This window comes from Delphinapterus leucas, chromosome 3 (genome assembly GCF_059928025.1).
Source record: "Delphinapterus leucas isolate spDelLeu-1000000601 "Yukka" chromosome 3, BTC_Dleu_Yukka2, whole genome shotgun sequence".
In the NCBI taxonomy this organism is placed as follows: domain Eukaryota; kingdom Metazoa; phylum Chordata; class Mammalia; order Artiodactyla; family Monodontidae; genus Delphinapterus; species Delphinapterus leucas.
Window position 1 is genome coordinate 31,170,355 of NC_143131.1, and position 18,281 is coordinate 31,188,635.

At 38.3% G+C, this 18,281-nt stretch overlaps 2 protein-coding genes across 6 annotated transcripts in view; one reads left to right on the forward strand and one right to left on the reverse strand.

Moving 5' to 3' along the window:
- LMBRD2 (LMBR1 domain containing 2) overlaps positions 1-16,127 on the reverse strand; it is a 63,282-nt gene extending 47,155 nt beyond the window's left edge. The window contains exons 1-6 of one of the 3 annotated variants that reach the window (XM_022599327.3): positions 15,488-16,127; positions 6,206-6,442; positions 5,851-5,948; positions 4,224-4,319; positions 1,191-1,358; positions 59-269 (exon numbers count right to left, since the gene is read on the reverse strand). In XM_022599327.3, coding sequence (XP_022455035.1) covers positions 59-269; positions 1,191-1,358; positions 4,224-4,319; positions 5,851-5,948; positions 6,206-6,379 — 747 coding nt within the window. In that variant the 5' untranslated portion in view covers positions 6,380-6,442; positions 15,488-16,127. The remainder of the gene's footprint in view (positions 1-58; positions 270-1,190; positions 1,359-4,223; positions 4,320-5,850; positions 5,949-6,205; positions 6,443-15,487) is intronic. The other 2 variants (XM_022599316.3, XM_089908759.1) reach the window with 2 other exon arrangements.
- Positions 16,128-16,361: 234 nt separating this feature from the next.
- SKP2 (S-phase kinase associated protein 2) overlaps positions 16,362-18,281 on the forward strand; it is a 73,728-nt gene continuing 71,808 nt past the window's right edge. For 2 of the 3 annotated variants that reach the window (XM_089908762.1, XM_089908761.1), the window contains exons 1-2: positions 16,362-16,527; positions 17,036-17,307. In XM_089908762.1, the coding sequence (XP_089764888.1) occupies positions 16,484-16,527; positions 17,036-17,307 (316 nt within the window). In that variant the 5' untranslated portion in view covers positions 16,362-16,483. The remainder of the gene's footprint in view (positions 16,528-17,035; positions 17,308-18,281) is intronic. The other variant, XM_022599278.2, reaches the window with a different exon arrangement.

The window sequence follows — 18,281 nt, forward strand, 5'->3', positions numbered from 1 at the left end:
CCAAAAGGAGATACACACAACTTGATGACTGTTGACTCCGCGGTTTAAAGTTACTTACCTCCATGACATCTTCTAAAGTCTCTTCTGCATCTGCTTTCTCCGTCATCAATTTGGCTGCCTTAAAATAAGTTTTCATAAGTAGATAACCTCTTTTTGCTCCATTCCAGTATGAGCGAGGGATTTCTACCAAGCCATACCCCAACAACAACACCAGAAGAAAAAGACCCCATGTATTTGCAGCAGCTATCCCAATTGTCTGAAGCTGGTTCCTAAGGAAGAAAACATAAGCAGGTAGCTGTGATAGATAAATTTTTGCAACAAAAATGTTAAATGGAACTAGTGTTAAATGTTTTTTCAGAAAATTGCCCTACAAGATGGCTCCAATTTTATATGAAAAAATTCAACCTTCAAATCCTCAGCTACTCTTTTAGTAACAGCAGATAACGTGTTTTAATGAAAACACGTTCTGCAGTGTGACTGCAGAAATAGACTTTAACACAGGAAACACAGCTTCTATTATAGTTAAAATTAGAATCTAGGAAAATTCATGGCAAGAATTATCCTGAAGAAAATATATTTTTCATTAGGTGCTTTCTTATTTAATATTAACCAAGAGAAGCCTGAAAAAAATTTTAAGCCTGAAAAAATTTTAACTTGTTTTAAGGCAGATGCACGCAAACCTCAAGAATGCAACAGTAAGGATTATCATTGCCACTCCATTCCTAAACTTCTCAGCTCTGACTCTTCACGTATATTATAATAGACCACAAGTATAATACAGATTTCAATTTTATTGCAATGATAAATTCAAAGTTAAAGAGAAATATGCCCTCAAATTATAGTCAGAACAAAAGAAAAGTATTCACAAGTTCCAATGAGAAAGAAATCTAGGTATTTAGTCATACACAAAATTTGAAAGTCTATCAAAAAATCATGGGAGTTAATACTTTTAACATATAGCTCTTAGACAAAGCATAAGTCCCTTGTCCAACATGTATATTCAAAGATGTTATTCCATATTTTCCTTCTTAGTAATATATATTATTATGGTATTCTTCTGGGGGAATCTATAAAACATATAATGGTAGGTTTCTCAAGGAAATGTTTGTTTACCTGCATATGAGATAAAAATTAATTTTCAAAAATGCAAATGTATACAGAAACAATGTTAAGAACATGGTTTTTCTTACCATTCTAAGTGCAAGTGTGGGTTTACAGCTACATAAATTAAAAACGCTCCAAAAATCAGCAAGTAGGTGCCATAATAGATTGCATTCTCAATCAGTGCAGTTTTGATCTTTCCAGTAATAGAAAACCCTCCTGATCTTGCATATGACTGCATAAAAGGTAACAGAATCCTGGATGATAAGAAAAAATATGATTAAAAAACACTTGACATGTCTGTATAATCTCAAAATACTGAAAATATGTGAATCTCAATTTTAATGTGCGGTTCTTTTCATGAATAAATATGATTTTGAGTAATAATTAATACTGAACCAAACTATAATAGATAGCTGAATATTTTCCTAGTATTAAATTTTGGGGAGAGCAAAGCACATTCCTGGGAGCAAAAGGAGGCCACGATGACCAAGAGAGAGTACAACAGTATGCGTGACTTAAAATGAATCTAAAAAAAGGCCTTCAATGCTTTTATGAATAATTTAGATTGCATCCAAAGAATAATGAGGAATCATTTTCTTTAACGGAAAGGAGGCATGATCAAATTTTAGTTTTCTAAGGACTGATAAAGCTTCAACATGGAGAATGTACTTAAATGGAACAAAATTGGAACTATTTAGAGAGGGTAAGGGGTGGTGCTGTGCTGAGAAGCAGGAGAGAGTATACTGATGTTGAAGTAGCTAGGACACATCCCAAAGGAGGTGCACAGGAAGTAGCCTTTAGAGTCATCACCATATCAATGGTAGTGAAACAACATCAGTAGATGAAAGCTGGAAGGGTGAGTATATAGAATGAATGAGGGGCTTCCCTGGTGGTGCATTGGTTAAGAATCCGCCCGCCAATGCAGGGGACACAGGTTCAAGCCCTGGTCTGGAAAGATCCCACATGCACAGAGCAACTAAGCCCATGCGCCAAAACTACTGAGCCTGCACTCTAGGGCCCATGAGCCACAACTACTGAAGCCCGCGCACCTAGAGCCCATGCTCCGCAGCAAGAGAAGCCACCGCAATGAGAAGCCCGCGCACCGCAACGAAGAGTAGCCCCCACTCGCTGCAACTAGAGAAAGCCCGTGCGCAGCAATGAAGACCCAACGCAGCCAAAAATAAAATAAATTTAAAATAAATAAATTTTAAAAAACAGAAACTGATTTAGAATGAATGATAAGGAAAGATATGAGACGGACCCCTGAGAAATATCAACTTTTAAAGGAAAGGCCGACAAACAGAAGGAGAGACCAGCAAAGGAAACTGAGAGAGCAGTCAAGAGTTACAGAAGAAAACTAAGGAGTATATGGAGCAGAAACCAGAAGAAAGTATTTGAAAGGGAGAGAGAAAACAATAGAATCAAATGCTGCCAAGAGGTCAAGTAAATTAAGAGCCTGTATGTGTGAGTGGAGAAGGGAGGGTAGAAAATACGGTTCAATGGGTTGCGGAAAGGGTAAGCAGTGAGCAAATGGAGACACTGATGCAGACAATTCAAGAAGTTTGGCTGGGTAGGATAAACTATGGTATACTCACAAAATGGAATGTTTTACAGAAATGAAAAAGAAAAGAATACTGAGACATACAACATAGAAGAATCTTCCAAATATGTGCGCAAAAAGAGAGGCAAAAAAGTACATACTATATAACTCCATATTTATAAAGTTGAAAAGCAGGCAAAACTAATCTATGGTGATCAAAGTCAGAATCATGGTTACCTTTGGGGAGCATAATGACTGGGAGAGAAGTATGAGGGAAGCTTCGGGGGATATTGTTAATGTTCTATATCGTGATCTGGGTGCTGATTACATGGGTGTATTCACTTTGAAAAAAGTCAAACTAAACACCATCTGTGCAATTTACTGTACTAATTCATACTCAAAAAAAGTCTCCTAAAAAATTCAGCTGTGATGAGTAGATCATTGAGGGGGAAGATAGAAAACTGGAAAGGGTTCTGATTTGAGACAGTTTTGTTTTGTTTTTAAAGATGAGAGAATTGTACATGCTTGGTTGAAACTGGAAGCTAGAAGTAAAAGTAATGAGAGCTGAAGGGGATGGGTCCATACTTCAGGAAGAGGGACTCTTCCATTCTTGGAGGGAAAGAAAGAAAGGATGGGTAGATAGGTAGGTTTGTTGGTGAGAAGCTGAAAAGAGCTGCCATCTGATGACTTCTTTTTTCACTGGGAGGCAGGAAGTAAAGTCATCTGCAATGAGAAAGGCGACTGTTTCTAGCATGTGAGAGAGAGTCACAAAGGGAAGAGCTGAGGTTTGTAGTGATCAGAAAGATTTGTCGTGGAGAATGAAGAGCAAGCAGACGAGAGAAACAAAAGATGAAAGTCTGGCAATGTTGAGGGCCTAGTCAAGTTCAGTGAACACGCTACAGGGGCACTACACTCTGCTATGTGATTTTTCTCTTGCAATGTTCACCACCTCCAGTTTTAGAGCTTAGTTACCCGCATAATATCTAAAATGCTCAGTAGGCAGTGGAAAAAGTATGAGTCTGGAGCACAGCAGAAAGACAAAGCTATATCGAGTAGAAAGAAAGATCTGGAATGCATCACAGGTTAATGAAACCATGGCTATAATTAAAGTTGTTCAGGGAGAGTCAGATAACAAGATGACCAAAGATGGGACCCTAGGGAACACCAACCTTTAGGAAATGCGCCACAGAAATGGAGCCCATAAAGGAAATTCAGAAGGTTGGGCGAAGCACATAGAAAGAAAACCAGGGGATAATGATGACCTTAGCAAGAGAGCATTTTCACATAACAATGGGACTTGAAGCAAACTGAACTGAAGAATGTCCAGAGAGAAGGCAATTACTAAAAGGGAATGGTGACGAGGAGAATTTTTTGTTTCTGTTCTCTATTTCTTCTTTTTTTCTTTTCATTCCTTTTAAGATGTGAGAGACCCGAATGAGCAGAAAGAGACAGGATACAGATTTAAGGGAAAAAAAGTGACACTTGAATAAATTCTAAAATATGAAAGTTCACTGGAAAAATAATCACTTTTAAAAATTTAGCCAAAATATCAAAAATTTTATCCTTCACTACCACTTACCATGTTAAAAATTGTGATGTCCAATATACTACCCTCCAGAAAATTGGCATGATTCCATCAGGAATATAACTCCATGGCTTGAAACACGGATGTTGGCTATTTAATAACAATTTAAAGCCAATTAATCATAAATGATTACTTACATGAATTGCACAATTAATTTGTGTGTGTCAAAGTTCACTTACATTCAGATTTTAAATTATTGATTCTAATTTGTAAAATTTCATAGAAAACTTAAAATTCAAAGCTGACTGTTGAAAAAACATACAAAAAGGGAATAAAACTGTTTTAAAGAGGAATGCATTTAAATTTTCAACTTTCAGTGTTTTTTTTAGTCATTGAGTAAAAAGAGGACAGAATGTTCTAATAGACTAATAAAGTGACAGTCTTTAAAAGCAAATGAATCATGAAATCAAATCTCTGATTTGGTTACCTTTAGGGTTGATGATTACCTTTAAGATACACACTCACCCCATTTGTGGGGCTGGTTATGGCAGGAAGGAGAGAAAGACGTTAGGTGATTAATTCCTAGAAACTGGAACCCTAACTCATCAGTCATATAGCATATCTCCTATGGAGATAGATGCCCGCATCTATACATAATTCTGTTTGAAGTTTCTGAATATATGTGTATCTGCCCATAGATTCTTCCAGTAATAGCCTGCCTACACTGTAAGGCTATCCTTTAGTCCAAGGGCTTCCAACAATCCACAATGGTTCTTCAAAAGGGAATAACAACTACATTTAAAATTTACCCTTATCCAGCTTTGATTAAAAAAAAATAAAATAAAAGCTGCATAAAGAAGCATGCAAACACCACTTAAAGCATTGGTAAAAGCTATAACCAATATTTGTTAGTTTTTTACTTGGAAGTTTGATATGAATTCAATATAACCTTTTGATAATTTGAACTTTATTCTCAATCTAAAACTATAATGATATCAAAGGATGTGCAATATGAAAGGAATATCCTACGTACAGAATAATCTCCTCGCCCTTTATTACAACCTTGTAAATTAAGGCAAATGAGAAAATGCATGCCCCATTTTTTTTGGATCGGGGAGAGGCTGAGAGGAAAAACAGCTTTTGGAAGTTACTTTCTTAGTAAGGGACTAAAAAAAATCAGGTCTTCTCCAAGCTTCTCATTAGCGTCTACTGAAAGGCCTTGTTTACCAATAAATATCTAAAGTTTATTTAAGATTTAAACTTAAGGGGCTTCTCGGGTGGCGCAGCAGTTGAGTTCGCCTGCCGATGCAGGGGACACGGGTTCGTGCCCTGGTCCGGGAAGATCCCACATGCCACGGAGCGGCTGGGCCCGTGAGCCATGGCCGCTGAGCCATGGCCGCTAAGCCTGCGCGTCCGGAGCCTGTGCTCCGCAACGGGAGAGGCCACAACAGTGAGAGGCCCGCGTACAGCAAAAAAAAAAAAAAAAAAAAGAAAAAAAAGATTTAAACTTAAATAAGACACAAGGTAATTAAAAGTCTATTAGCAAAGGATGAAGAAGGGAGGTGAATAGAGAACGAGGATAAACTTTTATAAATATAAAATCCAGATGGTAAAAACCGACAAGTTTTAAACAAATTGCCCCCTACAATATTAAAAAAAAAAAAAAAGTAGAAGAAAGTACCTTGGAACCGGGGTAGCAGCTGCATACAGTCCTGTAATGTTGCTACTCTCAGTAGGGCTCGAGTTTGCAGCAGCATGTTTGCACCGGTTGTATATTGTCTAAAGCAATGAAGGTATGGTTTAAAAATGAAAACCAAAAAGTTACCAAGTACTTAAGGGATACTGAAGTGTATCAACCTATCTACCCAAAAGTACCTTCCTGGCTATGCTTTTTAGTAATCAAATTCATAGAGTAACTCTTAAGTTTAAAATATAAGTTAACTTTTACATGACTTGGTTGTCTTAAAAACATATCTCAAACATGCTGTATGACTACAACTGCCTTTTAAATTGTGAAAATCAGTTTCACCTCTTACCGTACTAACATCCAGAGGCAGTATGAAGACAATTAGAAAGCAGAGATACCAAGCTAGCAGTGTTCCAACAATTACAAGTCTATGTTGTTTCTTAAAGTCTCCATATCGATGAAGTAGGAATAATGCCAGAAAAAAGACAAAAACAATCTCGAGTCCCAAAGCTGCACCACTCATTATTCAATGTTTGCTCTGATTAACCAAAGTAATTCACATACAGGCTTGGATCATATCTGTAAACTGAAAAAAAAAAAAAAAAAAAGTGTTAATATAGAAAATGACCACTTGGAAATCTCCTAATTATTTTTTTATTAATGTACTAATAGATTCTTTAGAAAACTGTCAGGCTTTACACTGGACTATAAGTAAGATGAAAAGGATAATTCCTACTCTCAAGTACTTAGTCTTATTTTTTAAATCATATGTTGAAAATTTCACATAAATTGTATCTTCAGGAAAAAAAACTATTTTAGCAAAAACCACACTAGTTCCAAAAATACTACAAAGTAAGAATACTAGATACGAACAGTTTCAATACAGCATCACTTGAAGTTTCTTCCTTAATATTATAAGCCCTAACAGAATATTTTCTATTAAATACACTAGTGACTGGATTCTAGGAAATTAGATATTTCGTAAAATAAAGTTTTCTAAGTATCGATAGTCACTACTTAAATTTTCTAAAAGAGAGGGAGGGAGAGCCAGAAAGAGAGAGACCATTTGAAAGTAATGTCTCCTTTGTTTGAAACAGTATTTTTCTTTCTTTCGTCCTAATCTTGTCTAACTTTTGGGACCTGAAATTCTTATTCATTTACTGCTCCACAAAATAAACTCAATATACTCACCACTTTCCATCTATCTATACAAATCTTATTTTCTTTAAAGTTACTTCACCTACTTTATAGGCAGAAAAATTTATCATTGATTACTGAATAAAGTCATACATTTGAAAATATTTTAAATTATAAATGTTGATGATACAGATAGCAGAAAATGGTTTATTTGATGTCTCTCTACTCTTATAAAATAATTTACCTTCACTAACTGAAGAAAATATATGTGCTTTTCACCTCTATAAAATCAATGTCAGGCATTTTTCTTTGTCTATGGATTAACTACAGTATCCCAAGGAATGAATCAACATCTTAACACAGAGAATCAAGATTATGATGCAACCCACCAAAATAAAATAAGGTAGAATCAATAAAATATGTCAAATTAACAAAGATCTCCAACCAAAACTAGTTATTAAAAGAATAAAGAAATTTGGGTACTTTAACAGTCTAAATTTAAATTTACATAAGAAGTACTTCTATATGGAATATCACAAATAAAAATCACATTTAATAAACTACTTCATTATTTCTTTATATTATTGAAGTAGTTTCTTTCCATTCCTCTGTGGATTTCAACCAATATTTTCATTCTTAAATATCTAAAACTGAACCCCATTTGTCACTCTCTATCACCATATCCTGCTATATTTTTCTTCAAAGCACTTATCCACCTGATATAATGTATATTCTTTACTGTCTCCCTGAAAACACCCCCCAACACACACACACACACACACAGACTCCATGAGAGCAGAGACTTGACTATTTTATTCAGTACTGTACCCCATGTCTCTAATAGTGTCTGGCATACAGTCAGTATTCAAAAAATATCTCTTGAATGAATAAGCCAATGAATAAAAAACATTACTGTATGCTTTAGTATATAAACTATTTTTTATTGCTGCTGACTTCAAAGTCAATGTAAAACTCTTGTTATTGTCCCCAAAACTAATTTTACAAATACTTATTACAACTCAAAAGGCTTAGAACTCTGCTCATCACTACTACTCAAAATTTCAAATTTCATTTTCAAAGAAACAACTTGTACCATCACAATAACAGTGAGTTAAATCTTATTTTTAAGTCAAGAATAGGGCTTCCCTGGTGGCTCAGTGGTTGAGAGTCCGCCTGCTGATGCAGGGGACACGGGTTCGTGCCCCGGTCCGGGAAAATCCCACATGCCGCGGAGCGGCTGGGCCCATGAGCCATGGCCGCTGAGCCTGCGCATCCGGAGCCTGTGCTCCGCAACGGGAGAGGCCACAACAGTCAGAGGCCCGTGTACCACAAAAAAAAAAAAAAAAAAAAAAAATAGATTAAGTGGTTAGGTGACAGCTCGATGTAGAATGTGCTGATGAAAACTGTTACCATCTTTAAGATACAGCTTTTTAAAGAAAAAAATCACTCAATGTGAATTTAATATAATTATCATATGAAAATCCCTTTATGGTTGGACCTCGATATTTATTTTGCCTGAAATTGTCCAGTGCAAGGAGTATGACAACCATAGAAAAAAGAATGGATATCAGAGATTAGCAAGGAAATGCTAAGGCATGGCAGAACCATTGATGGACTATTACTGAAGTATAAGAAAGGATATTTGTTAAGATTATTCAATAACATTAGAAAACTACCATAACATTAACTGAAAAACTAGATTCACAGATTTTTACATAACATGCATAAAAATAAGAATGAATGAACAACAATGAAATATGTGGAAACATCGATAATAGTTACGTAATAAGATTATGGGTATAAGCAAACAACACAATCAGTTATAAACTTGCTGCTAGTTACTATCTTTTTTACAACAGCTGTCAGTTTTTCAGTCTGATTCATAGTACTTGTAAATGTTATAGTGAATAAAAAGAATTATGGATCCTTTATTCTAGTATAAAGAAATGATTTGGTTACATCTCTTCCCATACTCAGTGTATTCGTCTCCTATTGCTGTTGTAAAGAATTACTGTAAACTTAGTGTCTTCAAACAACACCCACGTGTCATAGTTTCTGAAGGTTAGATATTTCATAGTTTCTGTGGGTCACATGTCTAGGCACAGTGTGGCTCAACTGAGTTCTCAATATTGAAATCAAGGTGTCAGCAGGGGCTCCTTTCTGGAGACTCTGGGGAAGAATCCATAGTTCCTTCAGGCTGTTGGTAAAATTCAGTTTGTTATGGTTATAGGACTGAGATCCTCATTTCCTTGCTGGCTGTCAGCTAGCATTTGCCCTTAGTTCTAGAGGCTTCTTTCTGGTCTTTGCATGCAGCCCTATATACCTCAGAGCCAGAAATGGCTTGTCAAATCCTCTGCATGCTTGAAACTGCTAACTTTCTCTTCTGCCCTTTGCTTGAAGAAAGCTCTGCTTTTAAGGGTTCATCTGATCTCACTGGGCCCACCTGGATAATCTAGTCATATTTACTGGTTCCACAGAGATTACGGCATAGATATCCTTGGGGGTCTATTATTCTGTTCATCACACCATTTATTTCAGTTCAAACTGAACACTTGTTGCCTTGTTATGACACAAGGTTATGCCTAGGGGGTCCCATGAAACTAGAAATGAAAGTTGGGATTTCCCTAACATGAGATGAGAAAATAATAGTTTTAAAGTACATATCTTTGACCTTGTACCTAATTTCAAATAAGGAATTTTTTTTTACGGTGCAGAATGATAGTAGTTTCCAAGGTTCCTTACAAATTCCTATAGCCTGTTTTAGTTGTTTCAACTGAATAATTTTCTGTTCAAAGCTAGGGGTGCTGTATTCTCCATCTGATTTAGTTATTTGTATATTAAATTCATAAAATAATTATCAATTAAAATCGAATAAAAATAAAGATTGGACAACTCAAGTTTGGTGTATTAAAAAAAAACTCATTGCCAGGGTGGACAGCAATTTGGCACTAGGTATCGAAGAACTTAAAAAAGGTATATATCCTTGTGGCCCTAGCAACACTTCTTCAAATAACTTAGAGAAAAACCAAAATGGGAACAAAGATTTATCTACAATATTATTTTTCACAGCAGCATTATTTAAACATAAAAACATAGAAACAACTTAAATGTTTGTACTAAATAGTTCACCAAGTCTTAAAAATGTCCACCAGTCTCATTGTTGTCCATTACCTTTTTGACAAAAGCAGCCAAGGGTTTCATAAATCACTAATCCCGCCTACCTGGCCATGACCTATGGGAGCAGGGATCTGTGTCTGAGTCAAGGACCACCTAACAGAAAGACTCCATTACAGACAATGATTAAAGGGGCCCACCAGATTCCTCCAGCCCAGAAGAAAGGTGAGAACCAGAGGGACACTTTAGAGATGTAAAAAGGGGCATGGGTGGGATCTTAGGGAGTATACATAAGAAACGCACATATATGTATGGACAAATATACATCAAAATGCTAACAGTGGTGCCACAACATAGTAAAGAGATGACTTCTATTTTCTTTTTTGCTCTTTCTTTGTATGTGTGTGCTTTTAATTTCAAATGATAAGTGTATTTTTTTGTAATTTTAATACTATTTAAAAATCAGTGTAGTAATATGAAAGTAAAACACATAGCAACTAGACAATGAAAAATTTTGCTGTAGTGTTACCAAGTGCCTAGAATTACAACTATTTTAAAACACAAATGTTTTATTATATTACGGTAAACCTGGGTTCCAAATCCCAATTCTATTTAATAATTGTGTAATTGTATGCAATTTAAGCTGTTGAATGAGGATATATGATCACCTCACACAGGTTGCTATGAAGATCAAGTGAGTTATAAAAGTAAAACACCAATAGGAGTTTCAGAGTAGATCTTCAATAAATGCTAGTTGCTAATCTCCACCTCCTTCATACCGTGTGCTTCCAGAAGATAACTAGTTGCCTCAATGGTCTCAAAGTATAGCTTTACCCTAAATGGTCTTCCCCCCCAACCCCCCAAAAACCATGAATGGATGGATACCAAATGCTTTTTGTTTCTCATTCTCTGTGGTTACCGCAGCTTGGACCCACACTCATTCCTATAAAACAAAAAATGATGTTCATGTTCACAGAAATTGCTCCCCTTGCCTCACCTGACTAAGTGGGATTACCTCTCTAGGTCTGTAAGATAGCCCAAACACCCCTTCCTCTGTCCTTTGTGTTCTGTCCATTGTGAAGAGATAAAACACATCTCAAAGTCATGTCAAGAAGGTACACTTGACACACCAACGTCATATAGAAAGACAATGCCATTCTTCTAGGCAAATGATCAAAATGGAGGTGAAACAAAATGGATCATTTGCTGAACTGTAACGATGTGCAGCTATGCAAAAATATACTTGGGGGCAAAAGGGCAAATATTCCTTTGACCACAGCAATGGTCCTTCTAATGATATTCTTTATCAAAATAATGTGTTTAGGCTAAAAGGCAAAAATAAAACAAGAAAATGCTAAAATTTGGAGGCAAATCCAAATTTAGTTCCATGTGATTAGAAATGAAAAAGAGGCATAAAGCTATCATAGGTGGGCATTAACGCCACAGCAGCAAAAGTAGGTTTTACTTAAAATCAAAATGCCAATTCATTCACTCATATTTTAGTACCTAATATGCAGGCACAGTCTACCTTTCAAAATATCAGTTCTGAAAGTTTTAAACATTTAAAATCCAATTCAGTCTTTTACCAATCATCAAGACATTATACAATACTACCTTCAAATGCCTTTCATGAGTTTGCTAATTTTACTGACTTGGAGTACTATTTCCTGAGTATTTTATGGTTGATGATAGTTTTTCAGGCTAAACACACTTTAAGTAGAAAATTTAGAGGTTAAGATCATTTTGGAATCTGAAACATCCCAAATATTTTTAAAAAAAAAGGGGGTGGGGGAAGAAAAGAAAAAGACAGGAAGGAAAGATTGGTATCAATTGAACAAGAGAACAGGACAAAAATTTTGCCAAAACCTAAGATTCTGAACTGAATTAAAAATTTCCAACTAGAACCTAATGATTCATAGACAGATTGTGTTAACTTAAATATGTATCTTTACTCAGACATGTGAATAAAAACTAGGAGACAACTCAAGATCCAAATAATGAAAAATCAAAAGAATCAGAACTAGATGTAAATAATGAAAGTCAACAATTCTTTACCACCAATCAAAATTTAAACCTTCCAAAGATAATCATTAATCCCATGTTTAACGATTTCAGGTATAAGGAGAATTCAGCTTAGGATACAGATAGAATACCACAAAAGAATGTAACTCCCACTCTAAAAATGCAAAAAAGGCATATCTTTTGAAGCCATCTTAAAAAATGAGCTGAGTTGGCAAACCAACCAGTTGAAGTGAATTCCAAAGAGCAACAAGCCTTTTGAAGAAAGATGGACATATACAAACTGTTCCACCTTTGGCAAGGCATGAGAGAGGCAGCAACCAGTAAGTAGGCAAGAAGAAAACAACTGGAATTGTAACGGATCCTTAAAGATTTTAGGTAAAGAGGTTATAAGACTTACTTTGGTAATTAGAAAATAATCTTTAGAATCCTTCCTAGTAACAAAATAGTTTTTTAAAAAAACTAGTAGTTAATATTTTGTGTGAGTTTACTAGATTCCAAGCATTGTGCTAGCGCTTAACATGCTGTATCGAATTACACTTCACAGCCCCGTAAGAAAGGTTAGTATCCTTGTTTAGTAGAGGAGAAAATGGCACAGAGAGGGTAAGAAGTGGGATTCAGAGGCATCCTGACTACAGAGCCAGGCTCACAATTAGGATACCAGAGTCTCTGCTCCAGTCCAGACATACTTTCTCAATGCAATTTAGACTGTTTAAATCATTTCTTTTGCTCAGTTTTCATTTGTTCATTTCATTTCAATGAACAAAGTAGAAACGTTCTCCTATTAGTTATTTCTTTATATATATAAAGACAGTGCTAATAAAGTCATGTTTAATATAGAATTTAACTAAGTCTTTTTAACTTTGCAGTTTTAAGGCTGCCATAACTTAAGTATAATATATGACTCTAATCTACATGGGGAAAGTAAAAAAGAAAACAGAGCATATCAGAATTGGGAAAGAGCCCTTCTGTTCTTGCCCCAATCTGCCCATTATAGAGAGTATTAAACTGCAGAGAACTACTTTAAAAAGTAGATCTTTTAGATCTACTTTAAAATTAATTGAGGGGCTTCCCTGGTGGCGCAGTGGTTAAGCATCTGCCTGCCAATGCAGGGGACACGGGTTCGATCCCTGGTCCGGGAAGGTCTCACATGCCGCAGAGCAACTAAGCCCGTGTGCCACAACTACTGAGCCCACGCATCACAACTACTGAAGCCTGTGCACCTAGAGCTCGTGCTCCGCAACAAGAGAAGCCACCGCAAGGAAAAGCCCACGCACCGCAACAAAGAGTAGCCCCCGCTCGCCGCAACTAGAGAAAGCCTGCGTGCAGCAACAAAGACCCAATGCAGCCAAAACTAACTAAATAAATTAAAAATAAATAAATAAAAATAAAATTAATTGAGGGAAAAGGAATCTTTTGAAACTTGATTAGCAGATAAAAACTTCTTGCTATGTAACTGTTCTTAGTCTTTTGTTCACCTAAGCTAAATAACATAAAAAAACACTAACAAATCTTAAGATTTACTTCATGCTATGATGGAACTAAGGAAAAAGCACATCACACTTCTATTTAAATAGAATCTCTTTTGTCACATTTGATTTTCAAAAAGAACAATAATATACTACTGAATATATATATACATATAAGCTATATACATAACTTATAGCTGAATGTAATTTCTAGTCCTTTTTGGCCTGTCCTATGCCCTAATATTGAATATGCTGTAACTAACTATGCTCTTGCCTCTTGTATGAGAAACATTTTCCCAATTTACAAACTCACTTTGTACTCTATCTGAAACTTCTAAAGAGTACTAGAAATTACTCACTTTAATGTCATTTGCAGACATAAAAAAAAATGTAATTGATTTGTCCTAGATACTGATCTACTAATTCTACTTCTAGAAATATGGTATACCTCTCTCACTAAAATGGGACATGGGGTGTGCTGAGTAGACTAAAAGAATAAAATTAATCAGGAAAACAAAATAACCCACATCAGTAGCAATCATAATGCAGTTCTTGAAAAGACCAAACAGCAACCTCTATGTAGCTGGTAATCTCAAGTCTTCAATGGACACAATTCCTTATATTAAAGTACCAATTCACCAAGTTAAACTTTTACTTACTATATTAAGAGAACAGCCATTATTAGAAGGAATGCAGAAAAAAATTATTCCTATTTTAGTAAGCTAAAATATTTTTGCTGCCAGAGCAAACTGTTAGTGAAATATCTATTCTACAATTTGAAGATTTTGATTTTCCAAGTTGACAGGCTCTCTCTGAAGTCCTATAAAGGACCTTGTGCCCACTAATTCAGACATTCCAAGTATTCTGAAAACTAGAAATGTTCCCTAGCTCTCAGGCTAAATCCTAGTATGAGGATATTTCTTATCTTTAAATTTAGAATCATCCCATCTGTTATAACTTCCTATCTATAAGATCTCTATCTAAAGTGGCCTCTCCCAATTACTTTATACCTCAAAACTTTGTTTATTCTCAAATATTTTAAATATTTTTTTCTTGTTTGTTCTTTCTCCTCCATTAGCTTATAAGCGCCCTCTGTCTTGTTCACTTTCCTGAAGGAGACTATAACTTTTTTATGTTAAAAATATTTCCTCTGAGTTGCAATTTTAAGGGAAAAGGATGTAGATTTCAAGCGAAGGTAACTGCTTAAAGGTCACTTTATGTAAAACATCAGAACACTGCATTTAAAAATATTTTCCAGGTAACATTAATGAATTGTGAACATTCAGCCTCGTATTCTTCACCTGGTTTCAATCAGACTCAGTCTGTGAACAGATCCCTTCTTTACACCAATTTCACCTAGTTTCAGGAACAAACTAAAGGTTCATGAATGCTTTCCTCTGTCAAAGGGTGGTTATTTTTCAAGCTAAGCATCAAGCCTGAAACAAGCACGTACCCAAGCAAGGGAGGTTTAATTCCAGTGTAAATCGAAGCTTTTTAAAAAAAAAAAAGAAATAAAAAGGCATGCTACACGGCATACTTAAGTAATATTCTAATATATTTATGACGCTGGGTTGCTTACTTCTGAACCTTATACATCCTCTCCATTTTTATTAGGGTTGGAAGCTATTCCCCTATCTCTCTTCCACTGCTTTCCCAGGGTCACAGTTACAGTACAGTTTGCATAATGCATTTCGCACGGTCATCCTACCCGGAGTATGGCACTCTCTCTACTCCAACCAGCTCCAAACTCTTTTCCGCGGATAGAGGCTAAAAGCAGCGTGCTTTCAGGAGGCGAGGCAAACAGAAAGAAGCTGGTTGAGAGTGAGCAACCGAATGGCTTTGCTGGCGGCGCCTAGTGTTGCACTGAAAGCCCTTTGCAAACAATTACTCACCTTATTTGTTCTCATGTTAGCATGTATGAGCCTTCTTGAGGCTGCAAGGGGATGCTCAGCGTTGCCACTGCACACAGGAACCACCGTGATCTCCTGCTGCCCTAAAATTAAACCGCCGCCTCTCTTCTGAACCTCGTTTTCGTCTACAAAGCGCTTTCACACGCGTTATCCGATTTGACCCCGACTCCAAGCCTGTGAAATGAGCGTCGCCTGCCACAGTGCCTATTTTACAGATGAAGAAAGGATCCTGTCCACAGACCTAATGCTAAGGGCCGCCCTCTCCCCGGTGGAGAACGCAGCTCCGGGCAGCGGGGAGAGCAGGTCTGACGCCCGCGGCCGCAACCTCTCACCTGGCCGGCGGCGCGGCCGGGGACGTGGGCCCCGCGGCGGCGGCCTCTCTGGGTCTCCGGGGTCCCTCTCTCTCCGCCCGCGCTCCGCCCCAGACCCCAAAGTGCCTCACGCTGTCCCCCTCAGGCTCACCGCCCGATCTCGCCGGACAGCGTCCAGAAAGACCGGGAAACCCCGTGTCCGCCACAGCCGTCCAGGGTCTGGGACCCACGCTCCCTGGCGACGGCGGTGGCGGTCACCTGAAGGCCTGCGAGTTCCGGGGAAAGGAAAACCCGTCGCCAATCAAGCAGCTGACATTTCCCAGTCAGCCGGAGCACCGCCCGCTTCCGCTTCCCCGCCTACCCTGTGGGCCGTCCGGTCCCGTAGCCGCGGGGGGTTGTGGGTATCCTGAAGGCGGGCAAAGCTATAAGGAAACGAAGTAGTAGCGAGGCAGCCGCACTACCAGGCAGGGCAGAAACTACAATTCCCAGCAGGCAGCGGGGCAGCAGACGGCGGCCGCGGAGGAGAGCGGGCAGAAGAATTCTGCGCGCGCGGCGGGGATGGAACGTTGATAGAGTTCGCGGGTCTAGCTGCTGGGGGCAGGAGCCGCACGCAGTGCGCCGCCGCGCGCCAAAGCGGGAATCCGGGAGGCGGGTACCTCTGCAATTAATGCACGCATTTAAAACTCCCGAACCTGCGGACGCCATGCACAGGTAAACCGATTGCAAAAAGGGGCAGACATGAATGGACCGTCTTAATTCTTTTAGGCCGCGAATTTTGCTACTTGCTAATATTGTTAGTAATGCTGTAATGTGAATGGTTGCTTGGCCTCTTCTTTGGGAAAACGTGGATGGGTGGATGCTTTAGCGCGGTGATCAGCGTGCGATTTTATTTGGCTTCCCTTATTGGGCTTTCCGGCTGCTGTTTTCAATCACTGTATGATTGCCCTCCCTCTTTCCTTGTCTGTTCCTTCCACTTTAAGAAATTCTTGAGGCCTTCTGCATGATCGTAAATCGAAAAGACTTTTCGATGTGTTCGATTTGTTTGGTTATTTTCTCTTTTATTCTTGGGAACTCGCCGCCGGCGCGTAGAAATGCAATTTAGTTAGCTGCTGTGAAAGTTTTCTGCAATGCATAACTTGCAGCTTCCTTTAGGCCTACCTTGGAATTATTTACGGGTGTGTTTTTGAAAGGAACGTGGGGCTATTGTGCGTTTCTGCAGGAAACACCTCCAGGAGATTCCTGACCAGAGTAGCAACGTTACCACCAGCTTCACGTGGGGATGGGATTCTAGCAAGACTTCTGAACTGCTTTCAGGCATGGGGGTCTCCGCCCTGGAGAAGGAGGAGGTGGACAGTGAGAACATCCCCCAGGAACTGCTTTCAAACCTGGGCCACCCGCAGAGCCCCCCACGAAAACGGCTAAAGAGCAAAGGGAATGACAAGGACTTTGTGATTGTCCGCAGACCTAAGCTAAATCGAGAGAACTTTCCAGGTAAGGTATGAGGGCAAAACTATCAGTCCAGTAAGTGGTGGATTAAACTATTTTGTTGGTAAACCTTTGTTCAGGGGCCTTTAGGATGGGGCCCTTTTAAAATTGCTGAATTCTGAAGTTATTTTCCAAAGAAATGGGACAACTCATTGTCTCTGAAGTTTACAGAAATGTTGGTATGTGTATCTCTTAAGGGGCACGACCGACTTTTAACCCATGAAAAGACACTCCATACTCTTTCTTTAGGAGGGACTCTGCCTGGTCAAAGGCCAGCTCACTGCCACTGACAACTGGGAACAAAGCGATGATCCTCTAGGATTCTTTTTGTTTATATTCTGCTGCTCTGTAGCCCTGGTTGAGCTTTTTGCCGTAATCACTTTAGTTATTTGTCAAGGGGCTGCTAAAGTGAATGTTGAACTAAAGGGAGGAGACTTATCTTCCCAGGTCCATTCCCAAGTGAGATTCTTCTGTATGCTCTGTCTTCATTACTAACCGTGTTATCTGTTCAGTTCCCCAACCCCCAAACCTGAAGGTTAGTCAGATTCCCACCATCCCCCAACATCCAACCAATCATTGAATCTTTCCCTCTTGTCTCCTAAATATTTCTCAGGCTCTCATCATCTCTTGCCTGATTACTGGAATGGACTCATAATTCCAGCCTTAACCTCCCCAGATCCATCCCCCAGATCTAGAGTGAACTGATTAAAATGTAGAACTCACCACATCATTCTGCTCTTAATAGCTCCCAGTTCCCAGGCTTCTCAAGCAGGTGAATAAATGCCTCCCAGAGTGGATCAGAGCCCCGGGAGTACTCAAAGCCCATAAGGTAAACATAGTGCATTGACCTGGGGTTATCAGTTTTTCTTGCTGGCAAGCCATGTAAAACATTAATTCAGCAAATATTTGCTGAGCACATTCTGTGTGCTAGGCATTGTTCTAGGTGCTGGGGATACAGCAGTGAGCAACACAAAGCATTT